Source organism: Poromitra crassiceps (assembly GCF_964638095.1).
Source record: "Poromitra crassiceps genome assembly, chromosome: 16".
In the NCBI taxonomy this organism is placed as follows: domain Eukaryota; kingdom Metazoa; phylum Chordata; class Actinopteri; order Beryciformes; family Melamphaidae; genus Poromitra; species Poromitra crassiceps.
Genome location: NC_139645.1, coordinates 3,796,853 through 3,822,857, shown reverse-complemented (window position 1 = coordinate 3,822,857; position 26,005 = coordinate 3,796,853). Strand labels below are relative to the sequence as shown.

The 26,005-nt window shown below is 45.9% G+C and overlaps 1 protein-coding gene across 1 annotated transcript in view; it reads right to left on the bottom strand.

Annotated features, from left to right (window-relative positions):
- Window positions 1-1,544: 1,544 nt before the first annotated feature.
- uacab (uveal autoantigen with coiled-coil domains and ankyrin repeats b) overlaps window positions 1,545-26,005 on the bottom strand; it is a 68,518-nt gene continuing 44,057 nt past the window's right edge. Inside the window, exons 3-19 of the mRNA XM_083652656.1 lie at window positions 24,662-24,750; window positions 22,429-22,493; window positions 19,213-19,270; window positions 17,074-17,144; window positions 16,738-16,844; window positions 14,678-14,859; window positions 14,364-14,401; window positions 13,572-13,625; window positions 13,026-13,133; window positions 12,454-12,486; window positions 12,195-12,287; window positions 11,068-11,098; window positions 10,895-10,944; window positions 7,442-10,138; window positions 7,064-7,216; window positions 5,321-5,386; window positions 1,545-4,684 (exon numbers count right to left, since the gene is read on the bottom strand). Of these exons, the coding sequence (XP_083508782.1) occupies window positions 4,613-4,684; window positions 5,321-5,386; window positions 7,064-7,216; window positions 7,442-10,138; window positions 10,895-10,944; window positions 11,068-11,098; window positions 12,195-12,287; window positions 12,454-12,486; window positions 13,026-13,133; window positions 13,572-13,625; window positions 14,364-14,401; window positions 14,678-14,859; window positions 16,738-16,844; window positions 17,074-17,144; window positions 19,213-19,270; window positions 22,429-22,493; window positions 24,662-24,750 (3,967 nt within the window). The 3' untranslated portion in view covers window positions 1,545-4,612. The remainder of the gene's footprint in view (window positions 4,685-5,320; window positions 5,387-7,063; window positions 7,217-7,441; window positions 10,139-10,894; window positions 10,945-11,067; window positions 11,099-12,194; window positions 12,288-12,453; window positions 12,487-13,025; window positions 13,134-13,571; window positions 13,626-14,363; window positions 14,402-14,677; window positions 14,860-16,737; window positions 16,845-17,073; window positions 17,145-19,212; window positions 19,271-22,428; window positions 22,494-24,661; window positions 24,751-26,005) is intronic.

Genomic DNA, 26,005 nt, shown 5'->3' with positions numbered 1-26,005 from the left:
GAGTAATGGCCTATTAGTGACAGAGAAATGGTTAGCAATCACGCCGCGGGAAGGGAGGGGGGGGACAAAGATGGCCGAGACCTCTTGACCGACCTGACCCGAGGAATTAACCAGCGAGGAGGCAGAGAGGAAGACAGACCGCTGGGAAGGAAGGAGGACAATTACTGGAAGGAGAAATCAGATATGTTTGGGAGGAGGACGACAGGTGGGGATAATCACACCGGTGGAGAATTACAACACTTAAGCGTGACAAATTAAGTGGAGAGGCTGAGAGAGAAAGATCACGAGTCTGGAATCATCTGGAGAAGAAAGAGTTGTCGCAAATGAGCAGAGCCCCATGGAGTTACAGGAGACGAGGAGCCGTGCGACCTAACAGTCTTCAGATGAGGAGATGGTGGAGGGGGAGAGAAGAGGGACATGTATCTGCTGTGTATGCAGCCACCTTCCACAAACTGTTTTACCACTCCTACTTCTGCCCGAGAGGCACGATGGGGGGAGAGGGACCTCTCCTACTTCTGCCCGAGAGGCACGATGGGGGGGGAGGGACCTATTCCAGCATAACGACGACATGTCTCTCTGATCCTTCTGGAGATGATGGATCTAGGAGAGCTGGGTTACTGTGGTTAAAACCAAAATGGCCACAAGTGGATATATGGGACTGATTAGGAGGCCTGGAAATGAGATTAAAGAAAGATCGAGCAACAGATTGAATTGTATTTGCCATCGTTGCTGAGAACAGCTTATTCAGTACAGACCACAAATAACAGCATCATAAAACCAAGGAAAGAGGAGGGAGGAGGGGGGGGGGGGGCTGCCACTTGAAACCAGGGGCTTTTCTTAAAGCAATCAAACTCAGAGCAAGCCTTGGATCAATTAGAGAGGGCATGCATGCTGTGTGTGTGTGTGTGTGTGTGTGCATGTATGTGTGTGCGTGTGTGTGTAGAAGATGGTACCAATTAGCTCTGAAATGATTGAGTCATGCCTAGCATTGTGCTATGGGGGCAGGATATACTGATTGTTTTGTGTTCATTATGTTTGTTATAATAAAAGCAAATGCCACAATTCAACCACATTGTTTTTGGTTTTTTTACGTTTGAAAGGGAACGTCATGAACTCATCCGCAACGAGATAAGCAACTTAAAATAGGCTGGATCTGGGTCTTGAGGGGAACATCTCTCCGTCCCGTTACAAAGAGCTCTTAATGAAAAAATAAATCTTGAGAGGAGGAGGAAAAAAGCAACAGACAAATCAATAGAGGCTGAAAGATAAAAGTGCAGCAGTGTGTGCGCCAAAGAGGCATTCACTTTCATTCCTGGGTTGATTGTACTTAAAGTGAAACCACATGAACTGTGCTGTTCCCACCAGAGGAGCGAGAGCGGGGAGAAGCTTTAGCACTGCTATAAAAGCAACACACAATGACGGTTGATATCGAGGAAATTCTGTCTTTATTGTATCATTTCATCACCAGAAGTGCTTGCTTAAATTTCCTGAAGCTATAAGAAAAATACACTTGACAAAATGTTTTAGTTTTCTATGTTAGGCACTTTTATTTTTGCTTTTTACTAATTCACAAACACAAATATCATCGCTAAAGAACACAACCAATTGAAAGAGATTGGTATTAGATTTATTTACTGGGGTTACTTTCCTTTTACTTACGGGATTTAAGTAAGGTAAATTTATGTTAATTTGTGAGAGATAAGACATTTAGAAATATCCACAAAAAAAATGAAGACAAATATTTTTTCATTCCAAAACTTCTAGATAACAAATTGCAGGTTGCCATAGTTCCAGCTATCTTTTGTGGTCAACTGAGAAAAGTATTCAACTAAAAGCATCGCAGGAGTGTGCTTCAAATAGTTCATCCTTAGGTGTGGCCTATCTTAGGTGTGGGTGTGGCCTATCTTAGGTGTGGCCTATCCTAGGTGTGGGTGTGGCCTATCTTAGGTGTGGCCTATCCTAGGTGTGGGTGTGGCCTATCTTAGGTGTGGCCTATCCGCAAAAGGATCTGTTCCATTCATACCAAATGGCATCCTACAATCAATGTTACCCTGAACAAGTGTTGTGCCGTTCGACTCCAGACCTGCTGAACGTCATCAGAATCGTCACATATTAAGTGTATAGTAATTATTAAAGTCGTACAAAGCTATGAAAAAAAAATATATCAGTGTAAAGGCACAAAGGAGACTCGCTCGACAATCACAACACCACCACAATAAAGCATGAAAAGTCCCAGAGAGCTGGCTCAGGGGTTTGCAGTGTCTACAAAGTTCTCTGCTTCCCATGGTACTAGCTTATAGAAGGCTATGGTTTTAGCTCAAAGCGTTTGTCTTTAAAGTGAAACCTCTGCAACGCTGCAGATAGGAACAGATCAAGATAAAACACCCTGTGCATTTATGCTGAACAATGTCACAATAATTTCATATACTTCTGACTATCTGAGCATTCCTCATGCTTTTTAATGAACCTGGGCAGTAGTTCTCGACGCGAGACCTCCGGGGACCACCAGGGGGTTCACCAGGGGGTTCACCGACAAATTGATCAACTGTTAACTTCAACATTATGTAATTTACTAGAAGTGAACACAATTAAGATAATGTAGGAGGATGACTATTTTGATCATAGTTTGACTATTGTCTCTACAATACAGACAGTCACACATTTATATATTTAATATATTCTCAGATTTGGGTCCGAGAGTAAAAACCGTATTCAATGGGAGTCCATGGCCCTAACATGGACTCAATTAGGGATCCTTAATATGAAAAAAGGTGGAGAATCACTGCTCTATGGTTGACCAAGGGGAACCAATTAGATTAATACATCAATTATACATTTACAAAGTACAAGCATATCAATTTTTTTTTTAGAGATATTTTGGTTTCCAGGACAAACAACTGCCGACCCCTGAGCCAGACTTGTTAATATCTATCAACTTGGCCTGCCAAGTCTCGCCACTAGAGGACACTCTGGTTTCAACAAAAAGGCCGACGTGCCACTGCAAACTGTAGGACACAGCAAAGGGATTTTCTATTCACCCAAACACCCCCATGACTCAAATCCAGCATAACCGCATGTACGGTCTCATGTTCACCACACCGTGGGAGGAACTTAAGGGGACAGATCCCCCAAATCTATACCTACCGTTGAAAATGTTTATTAATTCTTATCATAAAACAGAAATAATAATTTTGTTAAGACTGCTGTCTTGCAAGCAATGCCAAGTAGTTTTTTAAAATTTGGGTGAACTGACCCTTTTTAAGTCTTTGGCACTTGGATTACAGTGAAAACACCCAAGCTAAAGCTAGTGTGGACCTCCGGAAAAGATGATAACCGTGCCCAAAGCCCCAGAACGAGTGGAGACTTGACTCAGAAATTGAATAAGTAGGTAGCTTAGAGACAGAGAAGACAGAGACATATGAGAGCTGACCAGCAGGTGGCAACCTTGTAGAAGAAGACAGAGACATCAATATATCTCATATTATGAGAGCTGACCAGCAGGTGGGAATGTGAAAAGTGGTCTTTGCATATATTCACATCCAGTTCACATTTCAGAGAGCGGGGAATCTAAAAAAAAAAAAGAGGGACCTACATTTGGAACAACTCCCACATCCTTTGAATCATTATAATAACGTGAATCATTACCATAATGTGTCTAATAGCCACGCAGAGATTGGCATTTACAATTGTTCTTAGAGAGACTTGACAGCAATGCATGGAATCTCATAGAGAGGCAAAGTGGCCTACTTCCTGTTTCAGCACTGTACCAGAGATTTTCATCCGCCATTTATTTTCCCATAGACATTTCGTAAAATGCTTATAAAAACAGTTTTACTTGTTCAAACCAAACGGTTGAGATGTATTTAGAAACAGGAGAGACCGCATAACATTTCGATCGGACCAAAGCGTAAAATAATTGCGGATTTAAAGAAAATATTCTTGAGTGAACTGTCTCTCCCCCGATTCTAAATATAGCTGGACCGTTTGGTTTGACGAAGTAAAACTATTTTTATACGCATTTTACGAAATGTCTATGGGAAAATAAATGACGGATGAAAATCTCCGGTACAGTGCTGAAGCAGGAAGTAGGCGGTCACTTTGCCTCTCTATAACACTGAAGAAAGATCCTGCATAAAAAAAGGTAGCTGATCAAGTCAAACTGATTTATGAATATGAAAAGAGCGATCGTACGTACATTCCTCTGGTCAGTTGTTGGATACAGTAGATCTCTTGGATAGATGCAATTCAAATGTATCCCCCCCCCCCTCCATGAATTGAGTCATATATCTAATTGTGTTCAAATAACACATCTACACCTAAAAATGTACAGTTTTTCACTTTCACCCATAACACGTGTATATAGATCTACAGAAACCAGACATACAGGGGGGATTCCAGAAGAACTTGTTAAATGCACCACCCACGCACACACACCCTCACTCACCCACACCCACACACACACACACACACACACACACACACACACACACACACACACACACACACTTGAGGCACCCACAGGGGCCACAGCAGGCGTTCTGTGCAGCAGGGCGGGAGAGCATCATGGTGGATTTGAGTCAGGTAGCGTTGTGTCTTGCTGGGGGACGCCTTCTTAACACACAAACTCCTGTCTCATGCGGATGATCTGGAGTAAGGCGGCTTGGACGTCCTCATCCATGTGGCCCTGGGACGGAGACACAAGGGTTGGAGTTAATACATTTGTCCCCTATTTCTCAGTACGGGCTGGCTGTATCGTCTTCAGCAGTTTTTGGTCTCTACGAAAAAAAACACTTCATACTTGTGAATTTACTTACACCTAATGCTATAGTGCTATCAGTTTCTAAGAGTAGCAGAGTGGCTACTTAAAAAAAAATCTTTTTTGCCCACCAATCTTTTTACCTTTTGATACTTTTTTGCCCAATGCACTATTCCATTTATGTTATTTTATAGTTTTGGTGTCTTTACTATTATTCTAAAATGTGACAAATAGTAAAAATAAACTCAAACTCTTGACTGGTAGTGTAGATTCTGTTAGTACATTGGTGTGATGGCTAACCAACAAAATCTTAGCCGCCCCATCCTTCATATCCGTCCCCCACCCGTGGACCCTCACTCACACGTAAGTACACACACACACACACACACACACACACACACACACACACACACACACACAAACACAACTTATACATAATTAATCTACGTGGTCATGTTTCATATTTTTATACATTGCGTACATTTTTATTCATTTTGTAAAGACAAGATTAGAAAGTGAATTAGTTTAGAGACAAGATCATTCATGGGCATGAGATAAACGTACCTGCGCTGCACTGAGAAGATGAGTTCGATAAATTGAAACGACCTCCCGGTGTTGCCTCTCAGCATCCTTATAGAGGAAGAGAGAGGGAGGCAGAGAGAGAGAACAGAGAGACAGGTAAAGAAAGATGATATGAGAGAGAGAGAGAGAGAGAGAGAGAGAGAGAGACAGACACACAGGGAGATGAAACTGATTATTGTTGCTTCAAGTTCAAGGCACTGAATGGACTCATTCTGACTCCACATTATTACATATCTTGCAGTTACACCTATATTCCAGGACAAAAATAGCACCCGCATCTTTCCTGAAGACGGCAGATATCTCATACAAAGGATCAGAGGTCAGTTTTTAATCTGGGTGCAGACCAAGACATGCATTCCATTCTAAGTTTGAGCGATGATGTTTGCCGATAGAGACACTGCATGAAATAGGCCACGCCGATCACGGGGGAAAGCTCTCCATTCACTCCCATAGACCAGCGTCATTTTCCTTGAATGAAACATAGCTAAAAGCTGTTGTGTGGTGGGGCTGCGCAGACAACAAATGTCAAAAATCACCAGTTAAAAGTTTTTTTTGTACTCCTGAGCAAAACAAGGAAGCCATTGAGAATTGGCGAGAAGAAAAATGTGGATCTAGCTGTCAAGGAAGTAAGTTGGAGTGTTCATCTTCCGTATATACGATATTTTTGTGCAACACGCAACCATGCACGAGACATAGGAGAACGCCAGGATTGGAGTTTTTTTTTCTTCTGTTTTCCCCCGTTTTGGGCGTGGCTTCTGAATGATGACGCGTTACGCAGTGTCTCTATAGTTGTGAGCCATCGTTTTGCGTCATCTAGATTCTGGCAAGACCCAACTACAATGATGGCTTCATTGCTTCTCTAGTATCCAGGTAGAAGAGGAGGGTCACATCACATGGTGAGTTCCCCTTTATAGATCACACAGGCACATCTCCAACTGTTGTGTTCAGCTCTGCAGTGAACAAGCTGATGAGCCAAAGTGTGCAGAATACCCATCACATATTTATGACACCGCAATGCAAATGAGTGCACCTCTTAACAAAGACTAATGTGAGGAGATGGGCAGGATAATTATCAGGACGTTGCTACGGTAACTGTGAAAGGACAACTGTGTGAATGCAACTGTATAGAGAGGCAAAGTGAACGTCACTTCCTGCTTCAGCACTGTACCACAGATTTTGTTCCGCAATTTCTTTTCCCATAGACATTTTGTAAAATGCTTATAAAAATAGTTTTACTTGGTCAAACCAAAAGGTTCAGCTATATTTAGAATCGGGAGAGACCATAGAACATTTCACTGGGACCAAAACCTTTTTTTTTGGTATTATTTTCTAGTATTTTCTTTAAACCCGCATTCTTTTATGTTTTGGTCCGAGTGAAATGTAATGCAATCTCTCCCCGTTGCTAAATATATCTGTACCGTTTGGTTTGACCAAGTAAAACAATTTTTATAAGCATTTTACGAAATGTCTATGGGAAAATAAATGGCGGATGAAAACCTCTGGTACAGTGCTGAAGCAGGAAGTGACGTTCACTTTGGCTCTCTATAAATGCATGTAAATGCAGAGCTTAAGTAATGATTGGCTCCCTGTGTTGTTGTTTTTCACTCACTCAGTCAGTCAATCACTACTGGAAAAACAGACACAGTTCAGCAACTTACACAAGTTGACAGTGTAGAACTAACTGAATATATCTTATTCTAATGGGGGTGTAATGTGTCCACTCACAGCCAGCTGTTGCTGTAGGCTCTTGATCTGGGCTTGGAGTGTGTCAATGTGCTGTGTCTGTCTCTTGTTGGGCGCGTTGCCTGCATAGGCCAGCTGAGACAGGCCGTTCAGTGCCTGCTTCAACCGCTCCACGTCTGTCAGCAACTCAGTGATCTGACACACAGACAGACACATACACAGCTGCTGTTAAAAGCAATGTGAATTATGCACATTTCATAGTTTCATCAGACAAAAACAATAAAATAGACAGTATATTTCAATACTTTTCAATGGCAGATACCCATTTCGAAATAACCGTACTATCTAACCAGGTTTTTTGTCACTGAGCACAGATAAATCAGTCAATAATTCAACTATAATGCCATAAATGTTTACTACCTTCTTGTCTTTGACTTCAGTCTGCTCAGCCGATGTCTGAATCCTCCTCTGAAGATCGCCGATGGTGCCGAGCGACTCGTCGTACCTCTCCTTCAGCTCCCTGATCTCTCTCTCGATGGCGTGGCCCTTCTCCTGGACAGTCTCCGTCTCTGCTCTGGCCCTGTCCTCGCCCTCCCTGGCCTGGGCCGACTCTCGATGGAGCTCCTGGCACTGTTCTGCTAAACTCAAGACCTTGCTGCTCAGGCTGACGACCTCCTCTTCCAGCTGCTGCTTCTCCTTCTTCAGCTGGTTCATTTGGTCGTCCTTGTTGCGAAGCTCCTCGAGAGCCTGCGTGGCCTGCAGCAGCTCAGACTGCAGGGCAGACACGTCCTCGGCCCTCTGGGCGTTACTCTCCTCCTCTTCATGGAGCGCTAGTCGGAGATGAGCCACTTGGGCCTCCAGGGTTTCCTTGGCGTGGGCATGTTGTTGCAGCAGGGCGACCTGATCTCCACGGTGGCCCTGGAGCTCCTTCTCCAAGACACAAACCCTCTGGGCCTCCGCACGCTGAGCCTCCTTTGCCTTCTTGCACTCAGCCTGGGCTTGATGAACGGCATCTTGGAGGGTTTTCAGTTCAGTCTCGTACTTTTGTACCCGAGTCAATTCTGATTTCAGACGTTCCTGGAGGTTCTCGATCTCAGTGTTGCAGAGGGCATTCTGCTCTTCAAGTTCAGCTCTCTGAACGGTCACTTCCTTGTACTGCTGCTCCAGGTTGACCAACTTCAGAGTCAATTCCTCAAGTTTGCCCTTGTAGTCCTCCTCCACTTCTTTGTGGTTCTCATTGGTAACGAAGGCAGTTTCTAGTCTTTGCTGAACAGACTCCATCTCAACTTTTAGTTTGTCTTTCTCCTGTTTGCTGCGCTCTCCCACGGACTTCTCTTTATTGTACTTCTCTTCCATTTCCAATAGCTCGTCTGTCAAGTCCTTCAACTTGGCATTGTAAGAGTTTTCTCTTTCCTCAATGGCCGTCAGTGGGATAAACTTGGACCGGATAGCCTCCTGTATGGTATCGAGTTCTTTCGTCTGGGCCTCCAGCTCTTGGGTAAGCTTTAGCGTTTGGTCCTGAGCTAGCACGTACATCGCTGCCACGTCTTCTGCTCTGCTCTCTGCCTCGGCCGCCACGCCGCTCAACTTGTCTGCGATCGCTTTGTGGTCTTTTTGGCTCACATAGTCCCTTCTCATCTCCAACATCACTTTTTCCAACTTCTCTTTCAACCTATCACGTCCGTCTTTCACATTCCTCAACTCTTCCGCACGTTCTTTTTCCTTGGTCTCCAACTTCAACATCTCCGCCTTGACACTCTCCAAAGTAGCACACAGCTCCGTCTTCACTTGCTCGTGCTGCTGCTTGGGCACATACTCTGCCACCATGCTCTGCTTCAGAGACTCGCGCTGTGCCGACAGTTGTACAAACTCTCTCTCTCGGTCTTTACACCTCTTCTGCAACGGTTCCAGCTCTTTCACCAGGCCGGCATTTTGAGACAACATGGAGTCCATCTCAGACTGGTGTTTGACATGGCTGCTTTGGAGACTAGCAATGGTCTCGTGGAGCAAGGCCCTCTCAGTTTGTAGATGTTGGACCTGCCCCTCTGCTTTGCCATAGTGTTCACTGGCTTCCACCAGCTTGTCCTCCAGGTCCTCCATGGCCTTCACCATGTTCCTACTCATCTCCTCATTGTCCTTGATGGGTACAAAGTCCACCTCGATCCTGCTGCTGAGCTCATCCAGCTGCTCCCGTAGTATCTCCCTCTCTTCCTCGCTATCCTCCACCTCATGGATCAGTGCTTGGCTTTTGGCCGTCACATCGGCCAGCTTCCTTTTCAACGAGGCGTTTTGCTCCTCGAGAGCCGCTCTTATCCTATGTTGTTCCTCGGCAGCCATTGCCCCGACTCCTCCCTGGGATGATTGGTTGTCTAGTTCCCGATGGAGCTCTGCTACATCCTCTAGCACACGATCGTAGTCTTCCCTCAGCTCGGCGAGTTGCCGTTCCTTCTCGTCCACGGCGTTGCTCAGCAGGTTTTTCATGTTGTCAAACTTCTCAGCTGGTACCGTGTTGCCTTGCTTAGCCTGGCCCTCCTTCAACTGGGTCTCCATTTCTAACAGGGCTTCTGCTAGTTCATCTCTTTCTGCAGTCAGAGCTCCTAGCTCCTGACCTAGCCTTTCTGCCTCAGCTGCTAACTGGCCCTCGCTGCTCTTGTACTCTTCCAAGGCCTTCTCACTGTGTTTAAGGCGGTTGCGGACACGACCCACTTCGGCTGAGGCTCCTTCATACTTGGTCTTCACATCCTGGAGTTGGGCACGGAGTTCTTCGGCAGCCTGACCTCCTAAGTGTTCCTTGACCGCGACCACATGGGCTTGCAGCTGCTTGACCTTGCACTCAGAGTCAAGCATCCTCTTCTGGACGTCTCCCAGAGCATCTTCGAGTTCTTGAATCTGCTGGTCGGCCTGTTTCTGGATGGCGTCTCGGCTCTGGGCCAGTTCTTGGCAGTCCCGATTCTTGCGGTTCAGGGCAGACTGAAGCCGTGCATTCTCATCCTCGCCTGCCTGCTGCTTTCTCTTCACTGCCTCTAGTTCATGTTGGAGCACATCTAATTCACTGGTCAGGTCCTTCAGCTCTAAAGGTCTGGACAGGGAACGTGACACACCAGGATTCTGGAGAATCTACAGAGAATAAAGGAAGAAAAAAAAACATGGAAACCAATCATTGCATTTGAGATGACAGAATATTGAACTCTTGTTTAAGTCCTGTACGGTCGTCTCAGCTTTATTTCAGACTGAATTCTTCTGCACAGACTGTTTCTTTACTATGGCTAATGAAGTTCAGATATTATAAATCTATTTTACTGAGGGGTAGAGAGAAAATATTTTCATAAGCGAATTCCAGTATCTTATTTGTTTCAGAGTTGCTGACACAGACTGGCCAGACTACAACGGCTAACACCGCTGGTGGGGTCTCTCTAGGGGTCTGCAGGGGTCTCTGCAACCCCTATAGAGAGCCAAAGTGACCGCCTACTTCCTGCTTCAGCACTGTACCAGATTTTCATTTATTTTCCCATAGACATTTCATAAAATGCTTATAAAAATAGTTTTACTTCGTTACACCTAAAGTTCAGATATATTTAGACACAGGAGAGACCACATAACATTTCACTCGGACCAAAACGTTAAAAAAATTGCAGATTTAAAGAAAACATTTCTTTTTCAATGTATTTTTTTTTTAGTTTTGATCGGAGTGAAATATTCTATGGTCTCTCCCGATTCTAAATATATCTGAACCGTTTGGTTTGACGAAGTAAAACAATTTTTTTTTAAGCATTTTACAAAATGTCTATGGGAAAATAAATGGCATAAAAATATCCGGTACAGTGCTGAAGCAGGAAGTAGGAGTAGGCGGTCACTTTGCCACACAAAGCTTACCTGAGTAGAATCCAAGCTGTGAGATTGCTTCACCAAAATGTTCTCTTTTCCTGTGGAGGGAAGGACACGACGTGAGTACAAAGCATTCTGTTAGATCTATTCACTCTCTGTGCGTGAAATGCAAGATATGACAAATTTGTTCAGAATTAAATAAGCGACTAAACAAAACCCACCTTTGATGACAGATTGTCCAGAATAGTCCCCCTGTAAGCACATGGAGATGCAGGTACATTAGCAAAAACCCTTACATCTGGATCTCTTCAGCTTCTCACATTCACCTACAAATACACTCCCATTTGCTCAGTTGTTGGTATTCAGACATGGGCTACACACTTTATATTAGGTCTCTTTCACATAGAAGCTGGTGGACTCGGTGCGATTCGGGGTGAAGATGCAACATTGTGGCATTTTTCATTTGGTCTGGTTCGCTTTCACACAGCGATTTGTCACAAGTGCACCAAACCTTCTGAACAATGTCACGTGGTCGAAACAGTCACTGTCTATTGGACAGAATAGAGAAGGGAAATCTCTCCTCTTCCGCAGGCTTCTTGCCTGGCTGAACACTGACTGAACAACACAAGTGAATCCGCAAAACACAAACAATGGAGCAACACATGCGATATTGGGATTTCTGGTTTTACTTTGGTGTTACTTTCAAATAAATATTTGACAAGAATGTGCCCAATATGAGCAGCAGATGAGGCAGCGAGCTGTTGAACATTTCATTCTGCAGATGAGAGTAGCCTACGTACTGAAGGAGAAGGCAAGCCAGCTGTTGAGAAACAACAATGTGTTGTTGTTATGACGACGTACGTCACGTCACGCGGCGTGCAGGTACTGTACACGTGTGCACGCCGCAGTGTTTGTTTTGCTCCCTTCTACCGTCTTCTACTCATGATGCACTGCGTGAGTGCATCAGACGCACTGGCGCTCTTGTGTTTAGTCCGGTTTGCTTTCACACAACAAACGAACCGCGCCAGGGTTCACTTGGAAGCGAACCGAGACCCACGTTTTCAAGCGGACCAGAGTTTGTTTGTTTGTTCCACCCCAGAGTTCGTTTGCCCTTTCACACCACCCCAAACGAAGCGCACTATCCCAGGAAACGAACTCTGGCGCGTTTAAAGCGGACCAAACAGCTTATATGTGAAAGCGACCTTACAGTATATTCCTATTTTACAGAAATCCAACACAATGAAACTCCCTGAGAAGCATCTATGAATGTATGGAGCTTGAATCAAAACAAAACAGTAATAAGAGTAAGTCAAGTAGTTAGTTACTAGTGAGATATTAGCTCACTGACCATGGTTGTACGGAGCTGGACCTTGACCGTCTCAGAGCCTCGCGCCGCCTCCTCTCTGTCTTTGGCAGAGAGTAAGAGCTTCAACTGCTCCTTCTGATTCAATAAAGAGAAGAGAAATGACATACGTCAGTCACCGGTAGAGCAAGACATGTTCTAATATATGATATAATGTATATACACTAACAAACACACACTACTGTCTCACATAACAAGGTCTTCAAAAAGAAGGGCTTTAAGCAGTGGCCTTTGTTCTTCTTACCTCTTTGTGGATGCCTTCCACAGTTGTCTTTTCCTGGAGAGGAACAAACAGATGACAATAAACAGATGGATACAATCAATGGAAGGTTTCATAAAAGATGTTTTCACAAAACGTACTCTGTATATTTTTCTGCCTTTTTGCGAGAGCACCTCATTTATCATCTCAGTCAGTTTTCCTGGTGATGCTGCATATTGTTATGAATAAATACACTGGGAAGGAAATATTTCTGGGAACTATACTGAGTATATAGCATTACTAATTTTACTATATAGCAAATAAATGATTGCAGCTTACGCAAGCGACTGTTGCCAGCGAAATTTCGCTCGAGTTGGGATATTTCCTCTCGGGCGACGAGCAAATTTTCGCCCTATCGCTCTGTCTCTGTCGCTCGGACGCCCAGCGATTTTTCTCCCGGGCTAATATACGCTCAATCGCTCATTTGCATTGACTTTGTATGTAAAACTCGATGCCAGCAAAAAACTGAATAGGTCGGTGTGAACGCACCTTAACTACTGCAGGTTTGACTGGACCTGTGTTATGGACAGCTCTGGCTGTGGGGCTGTATTGTTTACCTGTGTGAGTTGTTGTTGCAGCATGTTGACCTTGTCCAGCAGAACCCTCTGCTCCTGATGGAACTTCCTCAGACTCTCCTGTTGGCTCTCGTTCTGCCTCTCCAGGTCCTAAAACAGACAGACAGCCAGACAACTATAAATCTCACAAAGTTCAAACTCGTTAAAATCAAATTGTCATTGTCACTGTCCAATGAAAACCACTTCACTCCAAAGTGTCAACATTTCAGGAAGGAACCAATAAAAAACAGCTTGATCACAATACATTTTGGACTTTATGCTGTGGATTATTTTTTGTTGGTTTCATAATAAGCACAGGAGGTTTCTCCTCAATTCTCTGAGGAGCATCTAGGCCTGATCCTTCAAATGAAGTGAAAACAACACAAAATCACCAAAATTGGAGATAGGTGGTTTTCATTGGACAGCGATGATTACTGTGTTATGACTTGATTAACAGAACTGATTTGGACTTAGAGTGCAGTGAATTCAAGTACTGATCCGGAGCACCATGAGATGTGCTTCTGAGTCAAAGGTCAAAATTGTACTTACGTGTATGATCTGATCCCTTATGTTAGCCTCAGCTGCCTCTGACCGCTCCGCTGTCTGCTGAGGAAAGAAGAGGTTCTCGTTTATTACCGCTATGTAACACCCATCTGTAGGGTAACACCATCTGAATTGTAACACCATCTGTAGGGTGCCGCTCCATAGGGCGGCACCCTATGGAGACGTGTTAAACTGTCGTAGCTGTGAAAGTCTATGGGGACAATTCTCACTAATAATTGCACTAATAATTGCCCCTTGCAGGCTCTAAAAAAATGAAGAGACTACAATAAAAACACCAAGTCATTAAAAATGATTTGAAATGGGGAACACTATGGGAAAAAAAACTACAGACTATTCAGAGTCTATTCACAACAACGCTTAATTCATTAATTAATTAATTAATTAATTAATTAATTAATGTATTAATGTAAATCAACCTCTAGGAACACAGGCATATGTGCAAAACTGATTGTCAGTGGTGGAAAAAAAGCAGAAAGTGTAACAACACAACACAGGAAAGGAAGCGTACTGATAGTTTATGTGTTCAGTGACCTCCAGGCATAATAATATCTGAAACATGTGTGTCAAACAGCTTTGGCATGTCACCTAACGTCTGTGAGCAGCACCACCGTCTCAACAAAAGGGATTGTGGAAAGAGACTGTCCAAAATGTCAGTTCATTGCTATTAGCGTCGTGCTACATGTATAAACGGAGGTGCTCTAAAAAATATCATTGTATTTTTGTTGAAATGTTATTTTTATGGATGATGCTAGATAATATTAGATGCTGCTAGGTTACCTGTCGCTTCCTCTGTTCCAGCTTGACAGCCTCTTTCTCTGTGACAAAGAAAATGATAAACCGTCAAGTTCAGATTTGATCTCTCCTTCAGGAGTTGGAAAAATACAGGTATCTTTACAGAAAGGGTATTATATGAAACGTTTGGTTCAAGGACAACAACCCAAAAGTGTGCAAAGAATGACCAATTATCGTGAAATCAAGACTGGATAGTAAAACATATTTACATCCAAAAAGGGAGCATGTTTTAAATGTTAAATTATTATTTTTAGGTTCACTCTCTAGTCACTAAGGTTCACGCGTTGCCATCTTCTGACCTCGGTTGGCTTTGTCGAGGTAGCTTTTGACCATGGCCACGAGCTCCTGGTTCTTAACGAGGCGGGCGTAGTGATACGGGTCGTGGCCGAAGCTGTCGACCGCCGTCACGTCGGCGCCGCTCCGCAGCAGAACCTCCACCGCGTCCTTACAGCCGTACTCACAGCCCAGTACCAGAGCCGTCCTGCGGGGGGGGGGGGGGGGGAGGGGGGGGCACACCAAGACAGCAAGTGAAGAGCGTGAACACACACACGCACACTCAATACCACATTTGAAAGGACTTTAAGCTATCATCATCGTCATCATCAGTGTTTGGGCTGTGGTCATATTCCACACATGCTACCCACATTGTGAAACCATCCACATGTCTCTGAATCAAAAGAATGATTATAATTCTGACACTAAAACATGTTCACATTCTCTCTGTACTCTAACCGCCAGTTGCTGAGTTTTGCACCTGGTTTTTCCCAGTTTTTAATGGTTTACAGCCCCTTTTTCAAGGGAAACAAGGCTAAGTCGGAACCTAGCATATGGCCAGCGCGATAAAGCGTTCATGAGCATCGGCACTCAAATTGTACTGGACAAAGCCAGATATAGGGCCTGCTTACGCTGGCCAAAAAGGGAAGCATCCTGTTAGAAGTCGGTTGGTATTTATAATACATTTCATAGATAGAGCAGGACTGTTGATCTCCACCAGGCAGAGGCTAGTCTCTTAGAACAGACGAGTTGGCTTCCGCAATTTTCAAACGCTTCCGCCATACCGTCTGTACTTCGTGGGGGAGAATCATGCACCACCAAACGGAATGGGAAGTAGAAAGGCGGGTTTTCCACTCATTAGTCCAATCAGAATCGCAGAAAGGCAGGTCTTCCGCTCATTAGTCCAATCAGAATCCAATATGCCGAATTTTTCGTGGACACACGTGTCGTGATTGGTCGGATTCCGTCGAACTTCTTTCCTGTCTGAAGGTTTTTTTCCCAACTTCCTTGTGCGTGTTCTGGGGGTGTAACGTACAGACTGTGTATAGCTGCATTCGCCGGATGTACATGAGATGGGTCTGTTTTAAGAGACTAGGCAGAGGCTGGAGGGGATCAGGCGTTCGGTTGTGTACGAGCGTTCGTGTGTGAGTGTTTCTGACTGTTCCGAGCTCATCTCGCATAGTACCGGACCAATCAGCCTCATATTTTCAGTGCACATTTATGCCTGTATGCTCTCAATGGTTGCGATGATTCACAATTTTCTGGGGAAAACCTATTGACTTTTATAGAGACACTGCATGAAATAGGCCACGCCCCATCATGGGGGAAAAAAGCTCTCCGTTCACTTCCACACACCAGCGTCATTTTCCTTGAATGAAACATAGCTAAAAGCTGTTGTGTGGTGGGGCTGCGCAGGCAGCAAATGTAAAAAATCGCCAGTTAAAGTCTTTTTGGTACTCCCGAGCAAAACAAGGAAGCCATTGAGAATTGGCGAGAAGAAAAATGTGGATGTTGCTGTCAATTAAGTAAGTTGGAGTGTTCATCTTCCGTCGATATGATCTTTGTGTGCAACACCGGACCATGCACGTGACATAGGAGAACACCAGGATTGGGGGGGGGGTGTTTCCCCCCGTTTTGGGCGTGGTTTCTGAATGATGACGCGCTCCGCAGTGTCTCTATAGCGTCATTACTATATGCCTGTGTGACTCCTCACTCCTCCAGCCAGTAGGGGCGCAAGTGATCAGCCAGCAGAGATAAAACAACAGTAGGGGGAGGGCTCGGATGGAAAGACAGATAATAACGTTTGGAAAGCTTGCAAGTTAAGGACAGAAGGTTTTGTTAGCAGTTGTGCTGAAGAGCAGTCGTGACAGTTTGAGGCACCAGTCCACTTTGAGCTGCAGCGTGCTAATTGGTTAATTGGCTAGAGTTAGTGAGCGAGCGAGAGTGAGGGAGCGGCGGTGTGGCTGCCGCCCGTCATGGCCGACAGAGGTGTGCTGATCGGGGTAAGCCGTATAAACTGAATTCATATAAACCTGTTTTTTTTTTTATCATACATACAACATAATAAGTGAGTACGTTTCCTTACTTGTTTTGTTTGTCACGCACGGTGATGTCGGCTCCTCGCTCCAGCAGCAGTTGACAGATGCGTGGATGGCACATCTGTGTCGCCAGCACCAGAGGTGTCCTCCCATCCTAGAGAACAACACCACCAAACGCAGCAAGATGAGACGATGCTGAAAAGATCCTTTTGTCCTTGCTCCAAAGTGACATGACATGCAGTTCGTCACTGCCATCGATGTGGACCACCCCCCCCCCCCCCCCCACCACCCCACAATCGCAACTCCATATGAATGTGAAGAAATTCAGAAATCTCGAGACTATTACTATGCATTTTGTGAAATGAACTGAAATGGATTCTTACAAAATCACTGGCGTTCACAGAGGTGCCACTGTCACAGAGGAGCTTCACGCTGGAGGAGCAACCTGCCATGACTGTGGAGAAAGGAGCACAAACAATTGTAGTCATTTCGTCCCATCTACCATCTACCATCTACCATCTACCATCTACCATCTACCATCGGATTGCTTAGATAGATAAGAGCACTTTATTTATCCCTGAGGAAAATCCTTGCGTTACAGCAGCAGTAACATCGATGACAGCAACACAACAGAACTTATATGGAAAGCCACACACACAGAGTTAGGTGTCCGTGTTGCACATTTAACTCGTGAAGTGGGATGGATCTACGTTCAAATAAGAGAAAGAAATATAACCATCAAACAGTCATGTCACACTTTGTTTTGACAGTGTTTGGGTTTAGATCGGTCACGTGTCCAAGAAGAGCTTCACAGTGTGAATGTGAACATCTGGATTCACCAGCTGGTGTCACCATACAGTATATCACCCTGTAAAGTGTCAATGACAAATCACATAATATAGCAGCAGTGCCTTGTCAGGAGGAGAAGAAGAAGAACATAGTACAGCAGCAGTGCCTTGTCAGGAGTAGAAGAAGAACATAGTACAGCAGCAGTGCCTTGTCAGGAGTAGAAGAAGAACATAGTACAGCAGCAGTGCCTTGTCAGGAGGAGAAGAAGAACATAGTACAGCAGCAGTGTCTTGTCAGGAGTAGAAGAAGAACATAGTACAGCAGCAGTGCCTTGTCAGGAGTAGAAGAAGAACATAGTACAGCAGCAGTGCCTTGTCAGGAGAAGAAGAAGAACATAGTACAGCAGCAGTGCCTTGTCAGGAGTAGAAGAAGAACATAGAACAGCAGCAGTGCCTTGTCAGGAGTAGAAGAAGAACATAGTACGGCAGCAGTGCCTTGTCAGGAGTAGAAGAAGAACATAGAACAGCAGCAGTGCCTTGTCAGGAGTAGAAGAAGAACATAGTACGGCAGCAGTGCCTTGTCAGGAGTAGAAGAAGAACATAGTACAGCAGCAGTGTCTTGTCAGGAGAAGAAGAAGAACATAGTACAGCAGCAGTGCCTTGTCAGGAGTAGAAGAAGAACATAGTACAGCAGCAGTGCCTTGTCAGGAGTAGAAGAAGAACATAGTACAGCAGCAGTGTCTTGTCAGGAGAAGAAGAAGAACATAGTACAGCAGCAGTGCCTTGTCAGGAGTAGAAGAAGAACATAGTACAGCAGCAGTGCCTTGTCAGGAGTAGAAGAAGAACATAGTACAGCAGCAGTGTCTTGTCAGGAGTAGAAGAAGAACATAGTACAGCAGCAGTGCCTTGTCAGGAGAAGAAGAAGAACATAGTACAGCAGCAGTGTCTTGTCAGGAGTAGAAGAAGAACATAGTACAGCAGCAGTGCCTTGTCAGGAGTAGAAGAAGAACATAGTACAGCAGCAGTGTCTTGTCAGGAGAAGAAGAAGAACATAGTACAGCAGCAGTGCCTTGTCAGGAGGAGAAGAAGAAGAACATAGAACAGCAGCAGTGTCTTGTCAGGAGTAGAAGAAGAACATAGTACAGCAGCAGTGCCTTGTCAGGAGTAGAAGAAGAACATAGTACAGCAGCAGTGTCTTGTCAGGAGTAGAAGAAGAAGAACATAGTACAGCAGCAGTGTCTTGTCAGGAGTAGAAGAAGAACATAGTACAGCAGCAGTGCCTTGTCAGGAGTAGAAGAAGAACATAGTACAGCAGCAGTGCCTTGTCAGGAGGAGAAGAAGAAGAACATAGTACAGCAGCAGTGTCTTGTCAGGAGTAGAAGAAGAAGAACATAGTACAGCAGCAGTGCCTTGTCAGGAGTAGAAGAAGAAGAACATAGTACAGCAGCAGTGTCTTGTCAGGGCGAGGAGAAGAAGAAGAAGACACTGAGAAGACTCTCGGTGTTGGTGATCATATTTTGAGGATCGCATGGGGAGTTTTGTTCGATAAGAGACTGAAGAGCGGAGAACTAAACAAACTGAGCGAGAGGGAGATGAGAGGAGGAGAGGAGGAGGAGATGAGGAGGAGATGTCAGGAATCGAGAGAGGAGAGGAGAGAGGAGGAGAGGAGGAAAGGAGATGAGAGGAGGAGAGGAGGAAAGGAGAGGTCAGGAGAGGAGAGGAGGGGAATCTCACCAGCATCATGTAGAGCCGTCCTCCCCTGCAGGTCCACATTGCCAACGGGACAGTTGTGCTGTAAGACAACACAGCACAGGTTAAGACAACACACAGCACAGGTTAAGACAACACACAGCACAGGTTGGCACAACTAAGCAAAGTGAAATAAGAATCATGTCACTGGTGCTGAAAGGCAGATGGGGTCGATAAAGTTGTTCAAAGTTGAGTCCAAGAAGCTGCAGTTTCTTTCCAAACTAACTAGAAAATGTGCACAGGCAAAAAAAAACACAATCTCCTCGGAGGAGAAGAATTATGAGAATGAATCCCTGCTTAGTTTTATTGATTGTGGTTCCATCCATCATAATTGTGCAGCAAAACATGTGAAATGATTTGATTTCAGCGGTCGTGGCTGTGAACCTGAGCAGCAGGGCAGGCAGGCACACATGCTATTAAGCTGCTATGATGTGATGCTTGTGATATCCCCTCTCTCTCTCCACACAGCCAGCCAGCCAGCCAGCCAGCCAGCCAGGCAGGCAGACAGACAGCGACGGCCCGTACCGATGTGGCGATGAGGGCCTGCTATGAAAGCTTTGAGGACTCAATGCTAACCGGGGCAGAGAGCGGAGCCTCATGTTGCTGGGGGAGCTTTGTGCCAGCAAACCCGCTAGCTCAGGGCAGGCCCCCCACTATAAAAACCCAACTCTCTCTAGCAACAAGGGTCCAAAAACGAGCCGCGCTGCTCAAATGACAAGGAGGGCGCAGGAGGGGGTGTGGAGAGGCAGGGGGCGCTGACTGCAGAGCAGAGTAGAGAGAGAGAGAGAGAGAGAGAGAGAGAGAGAGAGAGAGAGAGAGAGAGGGGGGCGGGAGGAGGGGGGGGAAATCCTATACCTCCAGGGTTTTGGGTTGACAGAGGGAGAGATGGTGGGCGGCAGTAAGGGGAGTGGGTGAGGGGGAGGGGGGTGTTTGGCGTCCAGCTTCGCTATCTCCGGCGCGATGACGGCACCAAGAATGGACGGCGGGTCCGCGGGAGGGGAGGCTTGTCAACACCACCGACAGCACCCACCCCCCCACCCAGCGACAAGCAGCACCTCCGTTCAGATCGCTGCCATACCGAGCCGGGGGGGGGGGGGGGGGGGATGCGAGAGGAGGAGGAGGAGGATGATGGGTAAAACGCTACGCGGGCACAATGTGTGGCGCAGAGAGATCGCCCCCTCATTGTAAACACATAAATCCTGGTGACTCAACAGGGCGTACTGTTGAGCGATCAGTCAGTGTGGGGCTCAGGCTGCTGGAGGAGGAGGGTAAAGATCAGTCAGTGTGGGGCTCAGGCTGCTGGAGGAGGAGGGTAAAGATCAGTCAGTGTGGGGCTCAGCCTGCCGGAGGAGGAGGGTAAAGATCAGTCAGTGTGGGGCTCAGGCTGCAGGAGGAGGAGGGTAAAGATCAGTCAGTGTGGGGCTCAGGCTGCAGGAGGAGGAGGGTAAAGATCAGTCAGTGTGGGGCTCAGGCTCAGGAGGGTAAAGATCAGTCAGTGTGGGGCTCAGGCTCAGGAGGGTAAAGATCAGTCAGTGTGGGGCTCAGGCTGCCGGAGGCTGGAGGGTAAAGATCAGTCAGTGTGGGGCTCAGGCTGCTGGAGGCTGGAGGGTAAAGATCAGTCAGTGTGGGGCTCAGGCTGCAGGAGGAGGAGGGTAAAGATCAGTCAGTGTGGGGCTCAGGCTGCAGGAGGAGGAGGGTAAAGATCAGTCAGTGTGGGGCTCAGGCTCAGGAGGGTAAAGATCAGTCAGTGTGGGGCTCAGGCTCAGGAGGGTAAAGATCAGTCAGTGTGGGGCTCAGGCTGCCGGAGGCTGGAGGGTAAAGATCAGTCAGTGTGGGGCTCAGGCTGCCGGAGGGAGGAGGGTAAAGATCAGTCAGTGTGGGGCTCAGGCTGCAGGAGGCTGGAGGGTAAAGATCAGTCAGTGTGGGGCTCAGGCTGCAGGAGGAGGAGGAGGGTAAAGATCAGTCAGTGTGGGGCTCAGGCTGCAGGAGGAGGAGGAGGGTAAAGATCAGTCAGTGTGGGGCTCAGGCTCAGGAGGGTAAAGATCAGTCAGTGTGGGGCTCAGGCTCAGGAGGGTAAAGATCAGTCAGTGTGGGGCTCAGGCTGCCGGAGGCTGGAGGGTAAAGATCAGTCAGTGTGGGGCTCAGGCTGCTGGAGGCTGGAGGGTAAAGATCAGTCAGTGTGGGGCTCAGGCTGCAGGAGGAGGAGGGTAAAGATCAGTCAGTGTGGGGCTCAGGCTGCCGGAGGCTGGAGGGTAAAGATCAGTCAGTGTGGGGCTCAGGCTGCCGGAGGCTGGAGGGTAAAGATCAGTCAGTGTGGGGCTAAGGCTGCCGGAGGCGGAGGGTAAAGGCTTATTTAAGGGAGCTGAAAGGCAAACTGGCCTAGTGGTTTAGATATGTGCTCTGTGGAACACACACACGCAGTAGACTACACACACATCACACACAACGTCAGAAACTGTGGGCGAAAAAGTGTGCGACTCCTAAAACAAAAGAAATGACAAACACATAAACAATGTTGTTTTTCTGCACTATACGTCATTTTGTAGTTGGCTGCTGGCGGCACATGTTCCCGCCCCCTTTTAGGGGGGAAACACAAGCCTCTGCCCGTTGACGACAAAACACCACGACATGACAATAATCTATATAATAATAATAGATTATATTACAACTCGTCTGGCCACACAATGCGCAAGATACATGGGAAATACGACTTTGACCCATCTAAAATCATGTGACTCATGACCCATCTCAGTTCTGGTGTGCGCCTGTTGCTAATTTAGTCTTCCGACATGAAATGCTGTTGTAGTGGAGCCCAGCGTCGTTGTAGGCTTGTAGGCTGTAATGTAAATATGTGACATGAGTCACATGATTTTAGATGGGTCAAAGTCATATTTCCGGTGTATCTTGCCCATTCTATGGCCAGACGAGTTGTAATATATTGTCATGTCGTGGTGTTTTGGGATCATTAATAAACCAGATTGATTCTGTTATTTTTCTATAATTTTTTGGGGGTTACATTAAATTAATTTAAATTAATTTAATTTTCCTTACATTGAAGTCAACGGGGGGAGAGGCTTGTGTTTTCCCCCTAAAAGGGGGCGGGGCCTAATTGCAGATCTGATGTATGGTTCATCACTGGACTAAATGTCCTTCGAGTGCGTATGGTGTTCTAGATACAATGAGAAGGAAAGTGCACTTTACCTGCAGGAGCTTCTGCACACACAGAGAGTGTGCATTCCTCGACGACAGATGGAGAGCATTTTTGCCTAAAAGCCAATAAAATAAGAAAATCAGGTACATTCACGTTTAGCGGTTACATGTCATTGTACTTAAGCAAATGCCAGTGTGTGTTATTATTATTATAATCATCAGATTCATGTTTTCACTCAGTCTGCATCCATTAGGCTTTTTATCCAAATGGATAGCCTGCAGAGTGGATGCTTTCATTAGGGACAGTCGACCTCCAATGAAATGTGTTTGCTACTACCAGCTGACACAAATGATCACATGACACAGATATAGTTCATAAAGGTTATTCACCTTATTCTTTGCCCATACAAGGACGCTTCTGCATGACGTCATTTTGTAATCGTCTTTTTCCGGTTTCTAGACATGGAAGTAGATTAAGCCTACCGTAGTCATTTTTAGACTTGCCAAAAAGCTGTTTTCAAGCAACAAAAAATAAACCGTTTTAAAGTTTTAATATTTGTCGGGTGAGAACGTAACATATATGTGACCAGTTTATCAGAATAACGCCTATTTGGAAATATTTAACGAGCAGCGAGGACTGGGAGCGCTGGCTGTGCTGACACCGGTCGGACTAGCTATCTGTCAAACCCTACTGTAGGCTACTGGCAGTGAGAAAACACTGTCGACGTGCTTTTGTAACTAACGTTAAATGCCGACCCGGTACAGCCATCGGCTCCTCGCAGCAGTAACGCTATGAACATGTCACTGAAGTTGGGCCGCAGTGCAGCTTAATTCTGAATGTTGCCAAACTTTATTCATTATTATAGTGAGGTTTTGTTTTGAAATTGGCCGCCGAGTAGCGCTGAACCGGAAGAACAAATACAATTGCGTGTAACGCGGAAGAGAGAAAAAGTGGGTGTGGTGAATAAGGTGAATACATGTAAATGCATATACTGTACATATCTGTGGTTTCTTCCATGGAGTATACATTTAATTTGACATCAACGTTAAAACTGAATATTTTAATATTTTTTTATTCTAATAATAATCTGCTTGAAAAGCTTTTGTTTAGTCGTTTCTGGGGAAGAAGAGAGACGTGTCAGTTTGACACCGCTCTTTTTCATGCTTTCAGCTGCTGAGTGTAACATGACCTTAATGAAGATAATGAATGCGTTTGCTGCTGGCAGACAGATGCTGTTATAGTAGATTCACACAAACACACCATGAATATGAATAATTTAATTTCCCACTACATCTTCATTTCTCATCCCACAAAAATAGATGGCAGGCTCTGGCACCTAGCCAATTAACTCACCTTAATTGATAAGTGGAAATTACATTATACTTAATTAATTAGGGGGCATCAAGAAGCTCAGTGCAAATTGGAGTTTTGACTCATGGCAAAAAAGTATGTGGGTGGTCCATGTCTAAAGGGTCCTGCTTTCAACCATGACCTGAATGTGTTTACTGTAGATGTAATCGGATTACCGATACACTTAATAAAACTTGAGATTACCAGCAGGATTACAATTTAAAAATACTTAAAAAAAAATAAAAAAAAATAAAGAACGATATACTACCATGATGCATAGGCTACATGCCGATTTTAAATTTTCCCTACTTTTCCCGGAAGATTACTCCGATTACATGTCGTCAATAGTGGTTTTCACACAGTGCTTAGCCCCGAGAGTTTTATTTTGAAAGTAATGCCCGGAGGCGTTGTGTCGTGGTTGTCGCTAGCTTGACCCTGGCACAGTGCAGCCAGTCATTGCTACAGAGTTCAGAGCATTAATTAAAGTGAATAAAGTCTCTTTGCTGGTCTGTTGTGGGTCTGTCTTCCTCCGTCACAGCCTGGAGACCGTTCACTGACACAACGAGAACCGTTTTCCACATGAACTCCTGCTCGTTAGCGGGCTAGTTAGATGCGTGATGCTAGCTGCGTGACGCTAGCTGCCGAGGTCATTAGCTGCTGTGGGACCGGACAGAAAATAAAGAAGGCAGATTCTGGTCCTGCTGGGTGTTTACAAAGCTACTGTGGAAGGTGTTTATCTTCTTCATTTGCATAATGTGGTATTGAGGTAATCCAAAAGCAACGGAAAGTAATAAAGTTACATTACTTTAATATTGTGATACTTCGATTAGGTTACCAATCACAATTTCTTAACGGGTAAATAATTAGTAATTGTATCGGATTACATTTTTAAAAGTAACCGTTCTCCAACCCCCGGATCACTGTCCAACTCACCAGTGGCGTCAGTCGCTGTGACGTCAACACTGTGTCCCAGGATGAGATTGAGACAGTCCAGGTGTCCTCTCGTCGCAGCCAGATGGAACCTGGAAGACAGGAAGAGAGAGACGCAGAGTGTGAGAGGAGAGGAGAGATGGACAGGTCATGAGTAGGGGGGCTTAACGAGATGGAGAGTGTGAGAGGAGAGGAGAGGAGAGGAGGAGAGGTGAGGAGAGGAGAGGAGAGGAGAGGAGGAGAGGAGAGGAGAGGAGAGGAGAGGAGAGGAGAGGAGAGGAGAGAAGAGGAGGAGAGGAGAGGAGAGGAGAGGAGAGGAGAGGAGAGGAGAGGAGAGGAGAGGAGAGGAGAGGAGAGGAGAGTGGAGATGGACAGGTTGTGCGTAGGGGGGCTTAACGAGATGGAGAGTGTGAGAGGAGAGGAGAGGAGAGGAGAGGAGAGGAGAGGAGAGGAGAGGAGAGGAGAGGAGAGATGGACAGGTCATGAGTAGGGGGGCTTAACGAGATGGAGAGTGTGAGAGGAGAGGAGAGGAGAGGAGAGGAGAGGAGAGGAGAGGAGAGGAGAGGAGAGGAGAGGAGAGGAGAGGAGAGATGGACAGGTCATGAGTAGGGGGGCTTAACGAGATGGAGAGTGTGAGAGGAGAGGAGAGGAGAGGAGAGGAGAGATGGACAGGTCATGAGTAGGGGGGCTTAACGAGATGGAGAGTGTGAGAGGAGAGGAGAGGAGAGGAGGAGAGGTGAGGAGAGGAGAGGAGAGGAGGAGAGGAGAGGAGAGGAGAGGAGAGGAGAGGAGAGGAGAGATGGACAGGTCATGAGTAGGGGGGCTTAACGAGATGGAGAGTGTGAGACTGAGGGAGACAGCGGGAAGGAGAGAAGGGCAAGTGAAAAAGTGATAGGGTGTAAGAAGTAGGAGGGGGGGCGAGGAGGGTGTAAGAAGTAGGAGGGGGGGGAGCGAGGGTGAAATTTCAGGACAAGAGAACGAGTGTAAACGGATGCCTGGCTTCTTGCTATCAGCACCATCAGCATTCTGGACGCATATGAGCAAGAACCTCTGTGACGACTCCGAGGCCGTCCAAGAGCTACTCGAGCAGCACGGTGTTTTGTTTTCATATCGGCCGCGCCAAAGACGATGTGATTTTCAAGCAAGACGGCCCAACTTCAACTCACTTCCTGTCATTTTGGCACGCGCGTTTTTCCCCACGGTTTTCCACGGACACGCCCACTTTGGAGGTTTTCGGCCGGTCTGAGTCTATTGGGAGTCGATGGGGAAAGTCAACGTGATCTCAGATTATGACGGATCCCTTCACCCCCATATTCATTCAAGTAAATATGTGTGGTTTGTGTGGAG